This window comes from Lontra canadensis, unplaced genomic scaffold (assembly GCF_010015895.1).
Source record: "Lontra canadensis isolate GAN:19392208 unplaced genomic scaffold, GSC_riverotter_1.0 scaffold116, whole genome shotgun sequence".
NCBI classification, from domain to species: domain Eukaryota; kingdom Metazoa; phylum Chordata; class Mammalia; order Carnivora; family Mustelidae; genus Lontra; species Lontra canadensis.
In genome coordinates this window covers 5,238,250-5,260,283 of record NW_022631110.1, presented here as the reverse complement: position 1 = coordinate 5,260,283, position 22,034 = coordinate 5,238,250, and the positions used below count along the sequence as shown (strand labels likewise).

At 33.7% G+C, this 22,034-nt stretch overlaps 1 protein-coding gene across 5 annotated transcripts in view; it reads right to left on the bottom strand.

The window, feature by feature from the left end:
* CNKSR2 (connector enhancer of kinase suppressor of Ras 2) overlaps positions 1–22,034 on the bottom strand; it is a 279,802-nt gene that overhangs the window by 93,887 nt on the left and 163,881 nt on the right. For all 5 annotated transcript variants that reach the window (XM_032840743.1, XM_032840740.1, XM_032840741.1 and 2 more), the window contains 2 exons: positions 16,159–16,292; positions 11,101–11,312 (listed from right to left, as the gene is read on the bottom strand). In XM_032840743.1, coding sequence (XP_032696634.1) covers positions 11,101–11,312; positions 16,159–16,292 — 346 coding nt within the window. The remainder of the gene's footprint in view (positions 1–11,100; positions 11,313–16,158; positions 16,293–22,034) is intronic.

The window sequence follows — 22,034 nt, the reverse complement described above, 5'->3', positions numbered from 1 at the left end:
CTCAAACCCTGGACTGAAAACTGTCCAAGCTATGCCATTAATTTTTATTTTCATAGTTTCCTTCTCCTTCCTTCCTGTCGACTTTCCAGTCCCCTCCCCCTCATTTTTCCTTCCTTTTCCCTCCCACCTTCCCTCCCTTCCTTCCAATGTAGTATGTCAACCTGACCGACTGCCTTCATTTCTAACAAATCAAGCCTTAGGGAGCAGTTTGGTAATACATCAGAATAGGAGTCCAGGGGCACCTGGGTGGCTTAGTTGGTTGAGCATCTGACTTCAGCTCAGGTCATGATCTCGGGGTCCTGAGATCAAGCCCCATGTTGGGCTCCCTGCTTAGCAGGGAGTCTGTTCCTCCTCCTTGCCTGGCCCTCCCCCAACTCATGCATACGCTCTCTCTCTCAAATAAATAAATAAAATCTAAAAAAAAAAACCCACCACAAACCAACAAACGAGGGGTCCTGCCTCCTGATAGGTGAAGACATTCCTGTAATAGGCTACCCATGATATCTGTTGAAATAATACTGAATTGCTGCCTTTTTCAATTGTATTTATCCCCCCTTTTTAATTCTTTTCTCAGACATGCTAAAATCATTAAATTTCAAGGTGATAAACAGCACCTGAGAAGCAATATTCTCTCTTACAGTTGAAAAAAAGACTGCAGAGAAATCTGACATGCCCTTTAATGCTCACAAAAAAAGCTTTCTCTAGAGTCTAAGGAGAAAAAATATATACATATACACATCTGTTCTGAATATTTTAACCAATATTTTCATGAAAATGAGTGTAGTAAGGAATGTTAAGCTACAAGCATGCCACATATACCCATCAAACTCCCCACATACCAGACAGAAAAATTACTTTCAGATGGTTGACTGCATTTCTAGGAAAACATCCCGAGGTAATTTAAGGTAGACAATAACACATTTAAAGAGGAATAACATGGAACTGAATGGAAAGTCAGTAATTTTTTAGAATAAAAGCAACATATCTGGATCTAATAAAATAAGTAAAAACAGGCACTTTGATCTTTAGGGCCATATTTTTTTGAATTTCATTTTTGGATAAAAGAGCTTGGGAAAAAGTTGGGTTGTAAACATTGCAATGTGATGATTATTTAAGTACTGGCTTTAAAACCTTGTAATAATCTAAATCAAATACAAATCTAATTACTATTAACTTGAAATCTTTTCAGTTTCATTAATGGAGAACAAAAACAATTATAATCTCATTTCAAAGAATAAACTACATCTTGTTTTTAAATTTTCATATTGCTTTTTAAAAGTGATCTAGATTTTAAATGGGGAGTAATATAAAAGTTATTGAAGGAGAAAATTTTGAACTGTATCAAAAATTATATGGGACTTTTAACACTTGATTTCAAGGCTAATTATATTTTAAATAAGATTACCTTTTGTAACAATTCTACAAAGAGAACAACTGTGCAGTACACATTGGAGTCTGGAAAGACAGGTTTTCCTAAGTTGAAACGTTTGCCACTGTGCATAGAGTCACTTCTACATTAGAGGGGTGTGAGGATTAGGAAAGATTCAGATGGTTTAAATACTGTTTAAGTGGCAAAAGACTTCTGGGTCCTCCTCTGATGGCTCTGGTGGGTAAGATAAAATGAGCTATGCTAAAATACCATTGCCCCATGCTGTGCTCAGCATTAATACAGTTGTGGACAAGAAAGATGACATGAGTATGGAAATGTTACTTGGTTAGAAACATCCAATTTTCAAGTTAACCACAAATTAAAGCCCTCTTTTATTTTTTTTTGTAGTTTCAAGTTTTTGTTTAAATTCCAGTTAGTTAACATACAGTGTAATGTTAGTCACTCTATTTTACAAAAAAAAAAATCTTAGTAAAGCAGTGTCTTGAAAATCTTATCAACTTAAGGAAAAGAGTCCCCTTTTCTCATGAAGAGTAAAAAAGACAATGATTAAGACCATCAACTGAAGACTCTCTTTTGAAATAAACAGAATGATATCTTGTAATAACTTTATAATTCCTTTCACATAATTTTCCGTTTGGGATTACATCAGTCAGTACAACTGGCAAGAAAGGGAGAGATGAAAAACTTAAGACACACCAAAGTTAATTCGTCAGGATTTCACCAGTAGTTAGTGTTGGAGTCAGCCCACAAATACACTTCCAACTTCCTATCCCACTGCTCTCCTTGCTACATCACATTGCCTTGGTATGAATTCAAGACCAGTGCATTACACAAAAATCCAATTCTTTTATCTTCAAAAATAATTCAATGACATGTATGATGACTGCTTTTGTTTACGTGTCCTCCCACCCAGTATGCAACTCTTGCAAAAAATTCTTAAAAGCTATGTGAAGAACTAATGGAGGATTAGAACATAAACTGTGGATGTAGCTTTGTATTTGCTGTCCATCACCTTAACAAAGATGGAAAATACATTGCTTTGGCATGATGTGTCAACTTGTAAGCTGAGAGACTTACAAAAGAATGTTGGGTTTTCATATGTATACTTTTAAATGCTTCTGTATCGCCTTAATTATTTGCTCTAATGTCTCCAATCTTTAAGGTAATCAACGTACAATTTTTAGTTATCTCTTATTTAACAAGATTCGACATAACACTTGACATTTTCTACCTCCTCCCCTCTCTCCCGTCCAAAGGATCTATATCCTCCATGATTTCTGGCAAACTGTTTTGCAGTGATACCAGTAATTCTACAAGGAACCTGGAGTACAGAACACCATGCACTAATCTTTCTAGTTAGTATTTACTACGTGAGTTTGGACAAGTAATAATTTATTATTTGAGTTTGGACATATAAGATTTACTCTAGAAAATGGCTTTTCTGCAAGATAAAACTGAAGGTGACATTCAATACACCGTTTGCTGGGGTAGATTTTGACTTAAAAGTAGAGGCATTTCCAGGGGCACTTGGGTGACTCAATCAGTTAAACACCCACCAGGCTCTTGATTTCGGCTCCAGTTAAGATCTCAGGGTTGTGAGATTGAGCTTCATGTCAGGCTCTGTGCTGGGCGTGGAGCCTGCTTCAGATTCTCCATCCCCAACCCCAAACAAGAATAGAGGTCTTTCCAAATCCTTACCTATTAAGTCAGATGTTTGTAACTTAAAACATAAAGGAATTTTTATCATTGGTCTTTAAGAGGAGCTACCAAAGTCTATTTTAGCATTGCCCAAAATGTATTCCATCAAACCTTCCATTGGGAGCTTAGTAAGTATTTTGTGACCAAAACAAAAAAAAGATTCAATGTACAAATACATCAGGGAAACAATAAGCAATCCAAATTCAAGAAGACCTTCAAAGCCTTTAAGTATGCTTACATGCACTTATTAATTGCCAAGAAAGGGATAAAATACTCAGACGTCTCCAGTCATATTTAACCAGAAAACTTCTTTGTTTTGCAAACATCCTCTTTCAGAACTAGAGATCTGAAGAACGTATTTGGGGAAATGATGGATCCTTAATCCACACTGTGATGTGAAAGCTAACACTAACCACTCTTAAATTTTACCTAGCTACCATTTACTACAGTTTTTTTTCCATAGGATAAAATTCACTTTGATTTCAACTAGGGAATACAGGTCCCCTCCTGCTCCAGGGAATGTCACAATCGGATTTTCTATTGTAGGGTAGGATAGGTCATCCCAGACACTCACAACATTATATTACTTTTGCCCAGAGACTATGTTAATGGTGAGTAAATGTAAGTCTCTTCTTAGGGCAATAATTTCAGAGATTCTTTGAATTAAAAAAAAAAAAGCAATTGGCCCTGCATCATACAAGGGCTCTTTGATTTTCTAGTCATACGTATCTGCTTCAGTACTAAATCTGTCTGTAGTTGATTCTTCTTAAGTTAGCTAAGGGTTTCTCAAAAGCAGCATTCTTGACATTGTGGACTGGATCATTCTTTATTGCTGGGAGCTGTCCTGCTCTTTGTAGGATGTGGACTAGTATTATGGGCCTCGACCCACTACATGCCAGTAGCCTTTCCACCCGCAGTTATGACAACTACAAACACCCCCCCCCACACACACAAAATTACAAATGTACCCTGGAGGGCAATACTAACCCCAGCTGAGAACCCCTGAGTTAGGTAGGCTCTTTCTATTCTTGGCTTCCCATTTTGTCTTTAAGGGAAGCACTATTTCACCTAGTTCATATTTTTCTGTTGATGAATTCATTTTAAGAGTTACTTTTTTCCTCTGGCAGTTGCATCCGTTTTGTTCACTTGGTTTGCTGATCTTTCCATTCTACCCACATATTGGTACTCTGGAATTTAGAGGGGAGAGGGTGGGGGGATGGGTGAGCCTGGTGGTGGGTATTAAGGAGGACACATATTGCATGGAGCACTGGGTGTGGTGCATAAACAATGACTCTTGGAACATTGAAAAAAAATAAAATTAAGATGATAAATAAATAAATAAAAACTAAAAAAAAAAGAGTTCCTTTTTCCTCATCTTATTATTTTATTCATTATCTAGCACTTTAATTTGTTCAAGCTGATTGTTTTCTTGCCTGGTTTCATTTTTTGGGAGTCTCCAACTATTTTATTTATTTTATATATTATTTTTGCTCTCCTTTTCCTCCCTAGCAATTAAACTTTAAAAAGGTGTGGGGTCTGAACTGTTCTGAGAATTCTGATGCTGTGAGGTTTTATTTAGGCCTTTCTGTCCAGAGTATGAGCTACTGTTTTCCATAATGGAACTTAAAAGAAGATTTGGATCAGGGCAGTTTTTAGTATTATTACCTATTTGAATGTTCTTCCTTCTGCGTTTCAAAACCAAACCAAAACAAACATACCGAATCTGTTCATATTTCTTTTAACTGTTATGATTTAAATGGCTGGTTAGTGGGTAGGGAAAGAGACCAAACAAAGGGAATATTTCTAGCCCTTTTGTCTTTTATTAAATCCCTCCACAGGGAGAGGATGGATTGTTAATTTGATCTATAGGCACTTGACAATCTTTGGAACATTTTCATTTATGAGTAGGAACAATTCATTTAGGCACTATTTCTTGAGCACTTTCCATGCGGCAAGAACAGTACCAAGTACTAGACATACATTATCTCATTTAACCCTCATAAAAACACCACAAGTAATCCTGCCATCTCATTTTACAGATAAGGAAGCAAAAACACATTGATGTAAGGCTCAAGTTCAAGGTCAATCAGTTATTAAAGGCCAACCTGTGATACCAAGTTCTGATCTATCTGACCTCAAATTCATGCTCTGCTATTTCTATCAGTAAAATTGCACAAATTAGGAAAGAGTACCTTTTCTCATTGATTACTCTGATACTTACATTAGGAACAGACACGTTTCCATTTCTCTCAAAACAATTGCTGAACTACTTTTCTATCCATTACATGGTCCCTTATCACCATCAGCTTAATGTTCAAAATTATTTTGTGAAGCTAATCAACATGCAGTCTTTATGAACTGTATTAAGTAAGTCCAAAGGAATAACAATTCCTGTGGGTATAGTATACATCTCATATTTCTACATTTTTGATTCACTAATTTCTATTTCTATGGTTAGTTCTTTGGAAATGGTACATTTTACTTGAACAAAGACATTTTCTGTGGTTAGAATCCCAATTTCTTTTTTTTTTTTTTTGCATAGGTGATGAGTGACAGCTGAACTTTAACCTGATTAGTTAGACAATTTATATGTAAAAAATCACAGGAAAGAGAGAAGGCTTATATTCAGAAATAAAGAAGTATGAATGTATTGTGTGCATGTAATCCTTTAAGAAAAGTTTTAAACAGTGCTATTAATTATAATTTAGCTGACTAAAAGGTAGAATGACATTGTAAGACAAAGACAGTGTTGAAGTATGATAAGAGACTCTGGAACCTATGGATCATTTCCTCTCCTCACACCAATAGAACAGTTCATAGTGTCACTGCCCATAGGTTCTTCACCATACTGGTTTAAGTCATTTCAAGCCATTAGCTATTCATGTGGATAAATGGCACATGGTAGTTTTCTCTTGTCCCAACTACTTGAGTGGAAAATGTTCAGTTATAATGGTATAGAAATTAATTTTCCTCAGTGCACAATGGGTAAAAATAACATTGATGAGGAACATTTCTAAAATAACAGCTCTGCACTCATTCCTGTGTTTTTTGTGAGGTCCTGGATTCTCAATAAATCAGAAAAGTCTAGATTCCTTCAAACCACTACTATTATGTGATATTATTGTAAAAAAATATGTGTTCTTCCTATTCTTATAAAATATGACCACTCCATAGCCACAAAGGGACTTAGTTAACTGTATCTACCTTTTAGCCGGTTTCTATGCATAGAAATGTGGTATGATGGAAAGGCAAGGGTGAAGAGTCTGTGAACAGCAAAAAGGAAAGCTGATGGGGCACATTATCATTCTGAAAAGTTGCCAAGCAACTGATCTCATCAAATTCAAACCTTTACCTTTGAAGCATGAGTAGATGAGACCAAATAGTTTAAGGGATTTAATGCTGTTCTCTTTTGCCCCTCTTCTAATGTTTACATTAAAGTTACTTACTTAAAAACTGCACTGTTTATTTACCCTAATTCTTCTAAGTTTAAAGTGGTTGATACTATTATTATTATTTATGTATTGAGATCTTTAAGTTCTTTTGGTCCCCCCCCCCAGGCTGTATTGAGGTATAAATAAAAATTGTTTATTTAACTTGTACAATGTGATGATTTGATATACAGAGAATTATGAAACGATGACTACAATCAATTTTAACACATCCATCACATCACAGAGTTATCTTTTTTTCTGTGAGGTGAGAATACTTAACGTGTATTCTCTTAGCAGCACTGAAGTTTCTATGCAACAGTGGCAACAATGAGACTAAATATACTGCACACTTTCCAGGCAACTTACAATGCATTGTCATGAAATTCTCACAAAAAGTCTATGAGACAGGTATTATCATCTTCATTTAACAAAGGAGAAAATTGAGACCAACATCCCCAAGCTCACACTAGAGTAATTAGATAAAAGACAGGATTACCAAGTAGGGCTGATGCCACAGTGCTAGTAACCACTGATGTAGGCTGCTTCCCCCACTCCGTGTTTCCAGAAATTAGTCTCATCTATCTTTTTAAGAAAGTAGAACCCATTTTAGGTTCTCAGATTTAAAAAGGACATAACACATTGTTGCTAATTTTACCCCTCAATTTAGCTACCTTTTCCTAAGGTCTGTCAGGGCCATGTCTATGTAAAAACATATTTACTCTAATGCCTATAAATATAAAACAACACATACGAGACCATATAGAATCAGACCTACTTCTGTTTGCTTGAAATCAAATGCTTGAATTTGGAAGGAAATTCAATTTCTGGAAATTATTTCTCTACAATTTAGCAAATTACTTTCATCACATTTAGCTAGCTAGTACCACTGGTAGAGTCCCAAATATGTATGGGTACTTAATCTCAGCTCTACTACTTACTAGTTGGGTAAGTTATTTAATCCATCAGTAAAATAAGGATTCTATTAACACCTACTTCACTGGGTTGTGAGGATTAAATGGGTCAATGCCTTTGAAATGCTTAGCACAGTGCCTGGCATATATAAAAGCTCACAGGCATTACTGAGTTATTTCTAGAAGGGCCATCTGTTGTCTATCAGTATTATACTTGTCTGATAGTTTAGGGTAAATAATAATTCTTTTAACTTACTCTTAGCAACAACTAGTGGGTCTATGATATAAAATGAGAAACTTGCCTAAAAAATATATATTTTAAAGTCCACAGTTAGGATATTTTCAGGTATTTTTCTTTACATGTGTTTCTTTGTCACTGTGTCCAAAAGCAGAGCTTCCCTAAATATTCTTGTTTTATATATCTAACTTTAAAATATGAATGTACTAAGGTAATATGACATGTATATACCCATTTAACCAAAAACATAAAAAGTACTGAATCATGTTTCTCCTTTGCTTTTCAAAATCCTATCTATACTCTTATAATCTTAACTCTAAACCTCTTGGAACAAACATGTAATCTGGGGAGTTAATAGGAGAGAATGGCGGCTAAGCTCCTATATAAGATAAGGGTATTTGTGACTAAGAAGTAAGTTGAGTACTGTAAGCCCAAATACCTTCTTCATTACATTCCAAGGCATCACACAAGGACTAACATGTTAAATTATTGTCATTTCCAGAAAATATGAAACATGAACATTTTTGTACTTTAGGTTTTATGCAATATACTTTAACAGAATTATATATATTTTCTCTTTATTTATTTAGAGATTTATTTATTTGAGAGAGAGAAAGAGAGGGAGAGCGAGCAAGCAAGAGTAGGGGGTGGGACAGAGGGAAAGGGAGAAACAGACTCCCCGCTGTGCGTGAAGCTTGATGCAGGGCTTGATCCCAGGACCCTGAGATCATGACCTGTGCTGAAACCAACAGTCAGATGCTTAAATGCCTAAGGCACCCACTCACCCCTATTATCATTATTTTTTAAATATAGGGAAATAATGTCACACTTGGGAGTCTATGAAATGGGACTACTTTATAGATTAAATAAAGAAGTAATTGATAATTGCTTATCAAGTTTTGAAATAATTTATATTGGGACCGTTAGGTTCTGGGATGAAAGATTTATACAAATCCTCAGATCTCTGACTGAGGTTTGAGAAATTATCAGATATTTGGTGGGGATAACTAACATTTAGAAACCCTAGATGACTACTTATTTAAAAACTCAGCACAAATGCGACTTTTAGTTATGTGACTTCCCGGGAAGACTCTGGGGCTTCAGCTCCTGGGCTAGTGTACTACTTTGTTCACATATTCCTACTTACCTAAAGTTATTACAATGCATCTCTTTATTTGTTTCTTCCCTCTAGGTTATGACTGCCTTCCAGGGAAAATTTTTGTTTTATTCACCTTTGAACCCCCAGTGACTGGATGATTTTATGTACACAACAAATAATTGCTGAATGAATTTAGAAATGAATTAATCTTTGGGAAAATTAAGGACTCAAATTCATGTGTGTGACAGGCAGAATTTATTACTTATGATCTGATTTTAAAAAGGTTTTAATACATTAAACTGCTAGAAAATCTTCACTGAAGCATCTGTAAGTATTTCCACTGACAGTTCAGATTATATTTCATGTTCAAAAGTTAAAAAAAAAAAAACCTTCCGGGATCAAAAGTAAAATAACTTTATTTTTAAAAAACCTCCTACCCCTTTTTTAAGCACACATACATATATATTTCTTTTTTTCTAAGTTGTTTATAAAACTCTATCATATTGGGGACCTGGATGGCACAGTGGATAAAGTGACTGACTATTGGTTTCAGCTTAGGTCATGATCTCAGGGTCAGGAGATTGAGTCCTGCCCTATGTCAGGCTCCCTGCTTGGAGCAGAGTCTGCTTAAGACTCTTCCTTCCTCTCACTCTTCCCCTCCCCTCTGTGCTCTCTCTCCCTCTATCTAAAATAAATCAATCTTTACAAAATATATATCTATAGGATATCTTAATTTTCTAAAACTTAAACAGCATTTTGTTTTATTGGGAGAGAGAGGATTTGTAGAATATGATGACACTAGGTGATTTAAAACTGTAGTCTGAAGAGACTAACAAAGCCATTCAAGTGAGAATCAAGTAACAATTTTTTATAAAGCTATCAGCAATCAACTTCATCTGGTGACTAGAATTTTCCCTTAAACATTCTTATCTATTTCAAAATAAGTAGAAGAGAGCCAAAATAATTCTAAGAGATAAAAAAAAGACTTGATATACATTTTTGCCTATCCAATAACAGATAGTGAGTAAGTACTTGTGGAATGAATGAATAAAAATAAAGATCTTATGTGATAAAGCAAGGGTAGGGATAACAAAGATGGTATGCTTCTATGCTGCTCTGTACTGCAGAAGTTTACAATATAATAGGGGAGAAAAGTGAAGGCGCAAATACCTTCCATTTATGACAGTTTAAGAAAAGTACCCACAGAATAGTATAATTGAGGAGCTATGTTCAAAAAATCATTACTTATTATGATTTAAAAATGCACATGGACAGAGAATAACACAAGGTAAGTATGGTTCCTATTGTTTAGGACCATTTGGGGCAAAACTTCTCATATATAATTATTACCAAAGAGCTGTAAAGAAATCAGGCACATGTAGTAAGTAAGGTAAATGATGACCAATCATTTGGAACCACAGGAGGGAGACATATGGCCATAGTGGACAAGTAAGGAGGGCAAGTGGAAAAAACCCCTAAAGACAACTGTCCTTCTACTCAGCTCCAGCTGATCATCTGTACTAATCAGCAAGAATACTGTCTTTCCCATTTTCTATGCTCCTCACTAAAAATGATCAGTTTGAAAACTGGAAAAGGAGGAGCACAGAGTTTCAATTAAATCCTTTCACTCTTGCGGTAGGATAATAGCTTTACTACTTTAACTTTAGGCAACTTCATAGGCAAATCTTTCACATACAATGTATCAATTTAAAGTACATGTGACTGCATTATTTTCTTGGTCTCTTGGTCTTGGTCATGCACAGAAAAACAGAAGTCAAAGATGAAAAATCCTAGGGATGTGGTAACTCTAAGGTCATCTCTGACTTAAATACAGTGTGTGTTTCCTATTTAGAACCCACTTCCACTCAAATTTTCCAACTTCTTAAAAAAACACAAAAACTGTGGTGAGATTTTTTCCCCAGAAAGTTTATCTAAAGATTTTTTTAATCCCTGAGGAATAAGGAGTCAATTTTATATAAGTCAAGTTAATAGGAGCATTCATCTTTTAAAAAAAGGAAAATTCAATTATTCCAATTTGGTGATATCTGACATAACAAAAATTACATGTGATTCAAGGTGTCCTTAAGTCATTAATGAGTTAAAATGCTACCTACTATTCTTACCTATCTTTGGAAAATTTTGAATAATTTTTAATATCACACTTCACACTGTTGAGATTCCACTTAGAAGCACATGACAGACACAGATCAATTATAAAGATTCAAAAGCTATCAAGTAAATCAAGGAATTTCATAACCCAAAAGTCTATGAAAAGAAATAGAGGTTCTCATGTGAGACATGTTCTCCTGTCAATGTAAGAAAAGAACTCTTACCATAAGTCGGGGTGCTTTCTCGTCTTCCTTGACTACTTGATCTTCCTTTTTCATATTCATAGCAATATAAGACAGTATCTTCCTCAACAATATTAAACCTCTTTCTATATTCTTGATCCAGAAATGAATTTGGTGATTCAGATCCCTTATGCACTGGCTTGCCAACCATATGTCCTCTGAGGTCTTCACAAGGAAGGTTTCCTTTTTCATCCCTTAAGAAAAGTAAAGGAGAAGGATGTAGGAAAGTGTTAGGGTGGTAAAATAGGAGAGAGGGTCTAAAACAGTTTATAATATCCTTCTCCTACAATATATCTTCTGATTTTTTTAAACTTTCTTTGAGGCTTAAAGCATAATTTTTAACTATCCCTATATTGTAGGAAAATAAATGCTGAGGATCAGAGAGGTTAAATAACTTGCCTAAAGGTCACACAGCTAATAAATGACAATGCTGGACATGAATCCTGGATCTTCTAACTCCCACTCTAGTTCATTTTCACTGTGCTATGTCATACAAAGGAAATCATGTCAGCACATAAATTACTTTTGGTGCTCAAGATAGTAGGTATAAGTTTAACGATGCTACCAACATAGCTTTCTTGTGCCAGTTTAACTAATTGATGTACAGTAGTATTTGCACTGCTTAAAAACAAAGATGTGTTTAAGAACTACCACCTTTGTAAGGACATTTGCAGCCTTAAGAACCAAATTAGCATTCTGTAAACTGGCATTATAAGAATTTCAAACAGCTTGTTAGTAATTTAAAATCAACCTTATTGAATAGAATGACTTTCAATATTTAAAATCTATGTATCTTATTTAATATCAAAAACACACATTCATAGAACTAATTCTAAATGGATAGTTCAAAATTTCATTGCAAATCAGCAACACTTCTTGTGGAGAGAACACAGAGAAACCTGACAAGATATGGAATTTAAGATGATGGCAAATTGATTTTCTATAGGATTCTAAAAAAGAAAAATCTAATCATTTATGGGATCCCTAAAATTGTTACTCACATACAGTATTAATTTACACAGCCCAGGCAATTGGGCGCCTAATGAGTGGAATTTTGGTAGAAATACTCCACTTAGGATGGGTTAAATTGAACCTTGTTTATTTTATGATGTGTTTCACTATGACTAGCTATGAAGTCTTTGTTAGAAAAGCCTGTCTTCTAGAACACGACTATGATTGTAAATGCAATGTTTTTTCCCTTGCAGATCATTAATTTTATCTCCTCCTAGTTCTTAATTGCTTCCAGTTCTACCCTCAGTGTCGTGAATGCTATCAAACCAGAGAAAAATTTAATTTTATGTTAAGTGCTAAGACTGAAATCTTAAATCAACAGATTAGCTAAATTATAATGAGACAGATAAAAGGAACACAATTTTAATTGACATTATTATGTCTTATAAAATGGTGATGAGCTTATAAATCAATCCTAAAATATGAGTTACAGTTCAGCAAGAATATTATACTTCTATACTTCCGTACGAGGGTATACTATGCTTTTGTAGGTGTATGCAAATGTCTAGATTAGGTCTGTCCAAATGAAGAGAGCTACATTCCTAGTATTTGAAATATATTGAAAGAAGTAAATAATATTCTCAAGACTGATTGAATCAGCAAGCTGTCTCATGTATTTAACACCTCACAAGTTGAGACTGCCATTTACATTGCTGTTCACTCTTATTTTTTAAATTAAAAATATTGCCTATTGCTAAATTGCACTGGACAGCTAGTTCTCAGGCAACATGAAGAAAACAAATATAAAATCCAGGCAGAATTTCATTTTCAGCAAGCTGAAAACTTTTCCTGAACAAATTGCCTGGTGTTTTTGTTACTGTTAGTCCTCTACCAAAAAGAAATTGACACTGCAATTAGCTTTAAAACAGCCCTGACGAACTCATGGCACTGGAGTAAGGTTTTGCCTATCTGTAAATGGGAAAACATTTCTATCAGGCCTGTGACATGAATGTTAATGCAGCTGAGATCAGAGGGTGACTCAGCCCTAGTTAATTCACCATGCTCTATTTATATGGACATCCCCATGGCAGAAAATTGCAAGGGCTGATATTACTTACTCTGTAATGATACAGTAAAGGTGGTCTCACCTCATACCAACAAGATTGATTTATTAAACATGTCCATATGAAACGCATACAAATAAAGTTTAATTAAGAAATGTACAAACCAAACACAATCTTTGCAGTAGAATGAACCGATATATGTGTTCTGTGTATAAGTGTGTGAACAGTTGTGTGCGTATCTCTTTATGTGTGCATGTGTGTATGTACTCACATCATGAGTCTCTGAGTAACTCAACATATTAGTTGGTCCTGCTGTATAGATTTTTAAAAAAAATCTCTTAGTGTTATGTACGAGATAAACCTACACTTTTACTCTGAAAAGGATTTAAGGAAATAGATGTAAAGTTAGACTACTGCTTTAGTGGATTTTCTTTATATTTTATGGTTCAGAGTAAAACTGACAGAAGCTAGTGCTTGAACTTCAGAGTTGTGCAAAGACCTACAAATTCTTGATTTTTGTCATGGAAAAAGAGATTTGGTTAATTATGTAAATGCTTAATGAAGCTACATATAGTCATAAGACATATAATAAAAAACTGACCAAATTTTACTCATTCCATGTATATGAGTGTCTTCTCTTTTAGAGAAAAGGCACTTTTTTTCAACCATATTTTCTTCTGGAATAAATGTGTTCAAAGAATTGTAAGCCCATGAAAAAGTTTCCACCTGACAACTAGCCCTACCATTTTTAAGGGTTTCTTTGGTTTTAAGGTGAGGAAGCTTTTATTATTTACAATTCAAATGAACACTAATATGCCTCCCCTACAGAAAAAAATTTTTTTAATATAGGAAAAAAGAAACATTCAGATGAGTTAAATTAGGCAAGCCCCATTTAATATCAAAACAGCAAAATGGGAAAAAAGTGTCAAGGCTGTATCCATGCCATAACTTCAAGTCACACCTGAAAATGCAGATAATTTATATATACAAGGAACTCAGATGCATGGATTGTTCTGACTGTGCTATATCAAATGACTGTGTGCCTTGGATAATTAATAATTTAACTCAAAATATATCTAGAGTATTTTCATATTCTGAAATAGTAATTACATTAAATAAAAAATATGTAGAATAATTAAAGTGATTATGAAGTTTACTGAAAAGTATGAAGCTTTCAAACAATACTGACAAAACAAGTATCAACATGTTGATACTTCAACTTCTAATATCTTTAGTATTTTTAAATAGTATGTTCAAGCTTTTTATTGGCTTCCGCACATTGCCATAATCCTATCTCCACCATACTCAGAGGACAGAACTCAATCATTTTATTCTTTTGTCTCCTGAAGTATATTTTAAACAGTTTCTATCTAGGAAATACTTTCTTTATAATAAGTTTTCCTACCTACACAAGAGAAAAGGAAAGAAGATTAAAAAACTGCAGATATTTGATAAAAATAATCTTCTGATGTTTATCTGTACATGTAGCCCTTGGGGTAAGGTTTCTTAAATAACCATTTGCATTGAAATAAAAGTCTTTCCAATTAAAATGAAAACAAACTAAAGAGTCACTATTTGAAGCACACATTTTTATTGTTCCTCATGCAAGAGTATTCAAAGCCTGACACCATCTTAATAGAATTAAAATGTCACTTGCGTTTGGCTAGGATATCAGATGGAGCTGTGCATCTGATTGTAACTTTAATGTAAGACTGTAAATTACATATTAGAAAGATTTGTGAAAAGCCAGGTTAGTAAATTATGTCTTCTCATAAACCATGTTCCCACAGCTACATTTAATTCTCAAAATTAAGAACTAAAATGTTTATAAAATGGACTACAGTTTTATTACTAGACAACAATACAGTATTTGCAGACACACTATGCTGTCATGTAACATTTAGATAGTAAAATGTCAGTACCCTCATATCTGAGAGAATTGAAACATTAGGTGTACCAAAGAATAACGAAAATTAATTAAAAAAGGAATTTCAGTTCTTTTATATACTGAAGAAATTTAATATGAAGTGTGGCTTGAAAATAAGGGACCTTAAATTACTGTTTTAGAATGACTGCAAACCTAATTTAAAAATGGAACCAAATTCTTTGTGATTGGTATTAATTATCCCCATTTAGTGCTGGCCCCTTTCCATAATTTTTATATTCCACAAGGCTGGATATCAGAATGCTTTGGACAGAATGCATTATGGCACAAAGTTGTAATCTTCCACACCTGCCAGGAATTTCAAATAGAATCTGGAAATGAAACAGAGATATAGCCTCAAGAAATCTAGAAAATAGGCTCTAAAGGCAACTCATTCTCTTGCAAATTCTTTCCACTTTCTGACAGAAACATTATTGAACTAATCAAGGAGAAACTGTAGATACAGAAATATTAGGGGGGATACTATACTCTCTCTTCTCATCATTTACCCCCTCCCCCAAGAGCTCCCTCATTGCACACATATAAGAAGGCATAGAAGTTACCTATAAACTTCTCTTTTAGAAAAAAAGTATAGAATGCTTCAAAGTAACTTGAGATGTTCTGGGTCTTCTTAGCCAAGAACCCTCACTTATTCCTTACTTACTAAAAGAATCCCAATTGTTATTTATTGTTACTTTCCTACTCTTTTCTATTATATGAGAAAATGTTTACAAGATACTTAATGCATAGTGTTTAATACAGATTAGTTATTGTTACTACTACTACTATTATTATTTTTAAAGGTTTTATTATTTATTTGACAGAGAGAAAGGGCACACAAGTAGCAACAGGCAGAGGGAGAGGGAGAAGAAGGCTCCCTGCCACTTAACCACTTAACCGACTGAGCCACCCAGGTGCCCATTACTACTATTATTAAGCAAAGTGCATTCTCTACAATGCAATAGTTTTCCAGAATATGCTTAGAGTTCCTATCTAAGAAAACATTCAAGGTGCTCCTTGAGAATTTACTTCACAGTTTACATAGTTAGGCTAGTCTTTGGATAGAAGCTGCCCAGAACAATGGGATGGCTGGTTTCATACCTGGGAATATATGGTTCTGCAGGAGGAGGCGGGATGTAGAGATCCTGGAGAGCAGAACTGTCTCTTTTGGTTGGTGTACTGATGGTGCTGGAAGGCGTGGCAACGCTGCTTGTGGGACTTCTAGGTATAAGAGGCTGGTTAAAATGAAAAAGAAAATACATACGCACACAAACAACACACAAAACAACAACAACAACGACACATAGTTATCATTTTAAAATTATCTATTTCTGCAAAGTTTTTGAACTTGGCTGAAATCAAGAAGCAGGTTATTTAGCACACAGATACTCTTTTCAATCTCCAAAACCAAATAATTTATTACTTTAGAGGTTCCCACTTAGTTCTCAACTCACCTTACTCTATGGCATAACCATGTAAAAACTATTTATAAGGTAAAAGCACCATTCAGTGTTTCATAATGGTAAGATTTATTTCACAGTCAGAAACTTATTTAAATTAAATTTGCTTTGTTGGAATCCCACCTTTGAAGGGAAGATAATAAAGAGTAACTTTCAAAAAAATTAGTTCACTCACATCCTGACTGATACACAAGAAAGATATTTCTTATCTTTCCCCCCAAAAGATATACCATACTCCTAAGTTAGCAGAATGTCACAGATTCTCAGAAAAGTTTACAAGAATGGAGGATGAAAGGCCAATATGAGAGAATACTTTCTTTTTTCATAAAGATAAACACAACTAACTGTCTTCTCAAGGTCATTTTATGGTACACCTTCAAAAGTATGGTGATTAATGTAACACAATCATTCCACCTTTCATAGGCACACACATTTAGCATTGGTTTAAAATAATGTTTAGATACACCTCTATAGATCACATTTTCATGCCTATTTAAGTATGAAATGCTTTTTTAAAAATTAAAAAAGCATATATACTGAATAAAGTGATACACCAGGATGCATTAACTTAAGAGCTCTCCCAATTCTAAGCTTCAAAGCATTTGGAATGATCTTTTGCTTTGAAAAATTATCCTAAAGTGAGACTAAAATTCACAAATGTTCATGTTTATCTTACAGATCTTATGGATTAGCTATATATACAATAACATATTAAAAATAAGGATTTTGGTGCAATTGCAAACACAAAAGTAATGATCACAACATGAACTGTAACTTCACATGATAAGATGTTGCCATTTTAGCCAATATGAAAACACTTTTAGCCAATCTATATAGACCCACAATTCTATTACTTTAACATGTATTGCTGGACCAAAAAAAAATGGCATATTACAGCTATTTTATATTGTGACAATGCTTTTTTACAGATAAACAAAATATTCAAAAAACCAAGCATAAATACAATGCACAATGTAGGCCACTAGGGTAGGCTACATAGTTTATGACTAAATTCATGGGTTTTGACCTTCCTTATTACACAGCTCACCTTAATAGCTCGAAATCACACATCCTGCCAAAATGACGGCTAAATTTTAATCTATGTGAAATAGAAATTAAAGAAAGAGAGAGAGAAGGGAAAAATGATAATTTATTTTGGGACTCTACAATATTCTATCTCATACAATGTAAAAGAGGTCAGAAACTTTACATGTTAAGAAATTTTGAAGTATTATGAGTGTGCAGTAGACTTTTGTTTAACTGCCGATTTTGAAAGAGTGTCAGTTCAATTATGTATCTTTTAGTAACAAAAGTCTTGGCGATGGGAAATCACAAGATTATGTAGGTAATCAAGAGCCATCTGTATGGATGAACACCATGAAGTCTGAGGAAATGAAGCGTATTGTTTCTAGTGATGTGTTACATGCCTCTACAGCACATCTCTGAATGATAGGTTCTTTAGATCAAGTCTTTAGACATACTATATATAATCACTGTGATGTGACTGTATAATTGCTTTCCTCTTTGTTAGGACATCTTGGTACTAGATACAGATGACATAAAAATAAGTAATTTTCATCATTATTGAAATATTAAAAAAATCCATTATGCAGTACATTGCTTTCCAAAACTCTGTAACATACAGTGTGAGAGAAAAACTTATATTCAGTATGCTTTTTAAATGCTCCAGTATCTCTTATTTTAAATTATTCTAATACTGCATGTGAACTAAAGAACAAGTTCTAAAAAAAATAAGCAATTAAAAATAATCTAACAAATTTTTATTCTCTTTCTTTTGTTTTAGGGTCACTCTTTCTATTCTGAAGACTTCTCTCCTTTTTTTTTACCACTTATAGAAGTAAAGATAATCTTTTTTGGTTAGTGCCCACCTCTTCCTTTCCTAAACCAAAAGGAAGAAAGGAGGGATGGAAGGAAAAAAGAGAAACGATAGTCAGTGCTTACAAGTATATTTTAAATAGCCATGAAGTATGAGGTAAGGACCAACAGAATTTTTATTCTGCCTGGACCATTACTAGCATTCTACGTGGATTATTACTAGGATTCCTTAGGGTGCATGTGTCTTTCCACTTCCAGTAAGCTTAAATATTAGCCATGTCAGCTTTCTTCAAATTGCTATTTCCTCTAGGTTTCTATTTTCAGAAAGAAGTTGCTATTAATGTATCACTTAGAATGATGCGCTAAATTAATAAATACGTAGATGAAAAAGACTCTTAAATATGTTTAAATGAATAACAGGTTTGACTGTGCCAGCTGGTTCAATGAATTGAAGTGACTGAAAAAAAACAACTTATTCTTTTGAGAAAACAGAAATTAGTCAACCCTATTGCTTAACACAACTGGCTAGTTATTGTATTAACTGATAAATCACAGGAAACATTTCAGCTGCATGCAGATATCATCTGGCTAATCAGTATGCTTTTTACCAAATAAAACGCACAGTAAATATTAAATATATTCATTATACTTTGTCTACTAATTGTATTACTTTTGTTAAGCTAATCCACACTAAAAAGTAAACATTCTTCTTGAGAATCCTATTTAAAAAATTATACATTAAGCAATGAAAAAATAAAATATGGTAAAATAGAAACTTCATGGGAAAATAGAAATAGCTGCTTAACTCCAAAAGAAGTTTTTGTGATAATTTAAAATTATAATCTTTTAAAAATTTTTCTACCTTTGAACAAGAACTGAATACAAAATTAAAAAGAATGAAAAAGGCGTTAAAGAACATTAGAAAGATAGGCAAAATTTGACTAAATCAAGCACAGAATAAATGATATTATTAGCCGAAATCACCAGCAAAAAATTCTTAGTTGTAACAAGTGGCATTAAAATTACAAACACCACCAATAACCATTTAAGTGTGTGAAAATACACAAAAAGTGACATATACAGCTTCTCTCGAATCAAAAAAGGAATTCTCTCAGCATCCAATTCACATTTTAATAAGCATATTTCTTAGTTTCAGAAAAATGTCTAAATAAGTTAGCATAATAATGCATAAAGATAGCTTCTCCTATCTTGGCAACATTTACTTTCCATCATCTGTTCATAACATAGAAAGTAGTTACTACAGCACTATGAAGAATTCCCAATTTAAAGAAAAATGTAGAAATAAGGGTAATACTTTTTAATTTTCTTCTTGCCACCTCGATACCTTCTCTTATATTGGCAAAATATGGAAAGAGAATTAAGAATTATCGTCATTTAAATACAAGGTTATTTTAAGACTGCATCTTGTTACTCAAATAAACATGAAGCTTCCGTGTAACTTGATATGCTACAGTATGCAATCAAGTACGATATGGATCCATTTTGGATTCTATGTGAACAGTGTTATTTCCTGGAAGGACCTTATCATAACATTTGGTTTTTATATGTAAATGGTCCTACTGACATAAAGCTCTGCTAAAACAACTCTGATAGATTTCTCAGGCACTGGAATGCATCTCTGAAAATATCCAGATTCTAAATAAAATGATCATATGCATCTCTTCAAATATACATTGGTAACCTTAGGTCAGTTAATGATAACTTACTACAGTCAATAGGACTATTACTAGAAACCTACTAGGTTAAACATACACATACATTTTTTCCATATTGTCAGTTTGAGCTACATAAATACTTTCGAATTGTATCCTACAATATGGTACTACACAAATCTTCCTCTGAAAATCATGTGTGATTACTTCAGTAATAATATCCTACTCCTTCAGTTTAAACAGCATTGGAAGATTGTTATTGTTATAAAATAAGATTTTCAGCGTTTGTAAGGAATTGCTGAAATCTCACTTTAAATCCTCTGATGGCTCAGGTCTTTTCCTTATGTTCCCACTTCTAACGTTTTTAAGGTAACTGAGCACATCTGGAAGGTATACCTCTGAAACCTCTATGGTCTTAAAGATTATGAAAAAGAGCTTCCATACTTAAGAAACTACATTTGACATTGAGGTTTTATTTGAAACATTTTACATTTTAAGAACTCTTGGCAAGCTTATCTTAAATTTAGTTGTCGCTCTGTCTGGTAAGTGACCTGGCTTTCATAGAGCTATAGAAAGTCTTGAATGACACCAGTGACAAAAAGACAACCCCAAAATTAAAGATTAAAACAGTGTGTTATACATTATGTAGTTCTAAAATTCACGAATGCAAAGATCACAAAGAGCTTGCTTTGCCTTACAGGGGAAAACACCCACTGAAATACTTATGATTACATAAAGTATAAAACCTGGCCATTTATTTTAGTCGCTCTGGGGAATAAGCACAGACTCGGATGGATGACAATACCCCATTATTCTAGCATAGAACATTAACACAAAGTTCTTACTCAGTTCAAACACATTTTTATTATAATTCCCAACACAAGTACCAGAATGTTGTTTTATGTTAGCAACTCTGTTCTTAATCATCTAAACAAATGCTCCAGAGAAAATGTATGCTGGATTTTGGAAGGCAAGACATTGTATACAATTTGTAAGCTTCTTGACCATATCAAGAATGTTAGATCTAATCTGGAAAATTATTGGGCATACTTTCCCTGGGAAAGCTTTTCTTGAGTATTAAATTATTTGAAAAGAACCTAGGCAAAGGAAATCGTGTATTCAAAATTCTCCCACTCTCAATGTTTGCACAGCTTTTTCTAGAATCTAAATTCATACATACAAAAGACTTGAGTCTTCTTTTATAAGCATGTAATCTTTCCTTTTCTGTTAGACCACCAAGAAAAGAAACATTGTTTTTCTGACCATTAATTTAATCAGGAAACCATATCTGTATAGGTTTTAAAATACAGATATATGTGCATAAAAATATGTAGTTACATGATACACAAGAAATATAGATCAGAGTCACACTACAAAATGGCTTTATCCACTGAGTCATCAAATTCTGCACACTGTACTAAAACGAGCATATTTATTCTTGTGTTGTCCAGTCTTACTGGCATAGTTAGTACTGCAACATTAAAACTGGACTTCCATTTTTTTCAAGTTACAGTAAACATTTTTTTAGAATATTAATTAAAGAATGAGAAACTAAAGAATAAAGAAACTGAAAAATAATTTTTGCATTTTAGGTGATTATCTGTAGTCAGTGTAACATTTGAAAGCATTTGGCTGAAAAACACAATTGTGATTTAGATACTTTAATTAATCTGCTTAAACACTGCTGAACAAAAATTTGATGTGACAACTGCTTGCAGCTATTTACTAATTTGAGCATGTAAAACATATAATTGTTTCTGCCTTTCAGTCAGCACAATTACATTTTTAGTTAAGATTTCCTTTCTTCTCTAGTGTCATCCTTAATATTGGTTATCTTCCTCTTCAAAACATGCTTTTAAAATAAAACTCTCAGAAATATAACTTTTGTTAGTAATGGTTTTTTTGGTCACCCTGATCCATAACTTCGATATTAACAAATTTTATTATTTCTTACGTTTTGGTTTTCACAGAATACTTTAACCATTCACATTTGTGTGTATTTGAAATG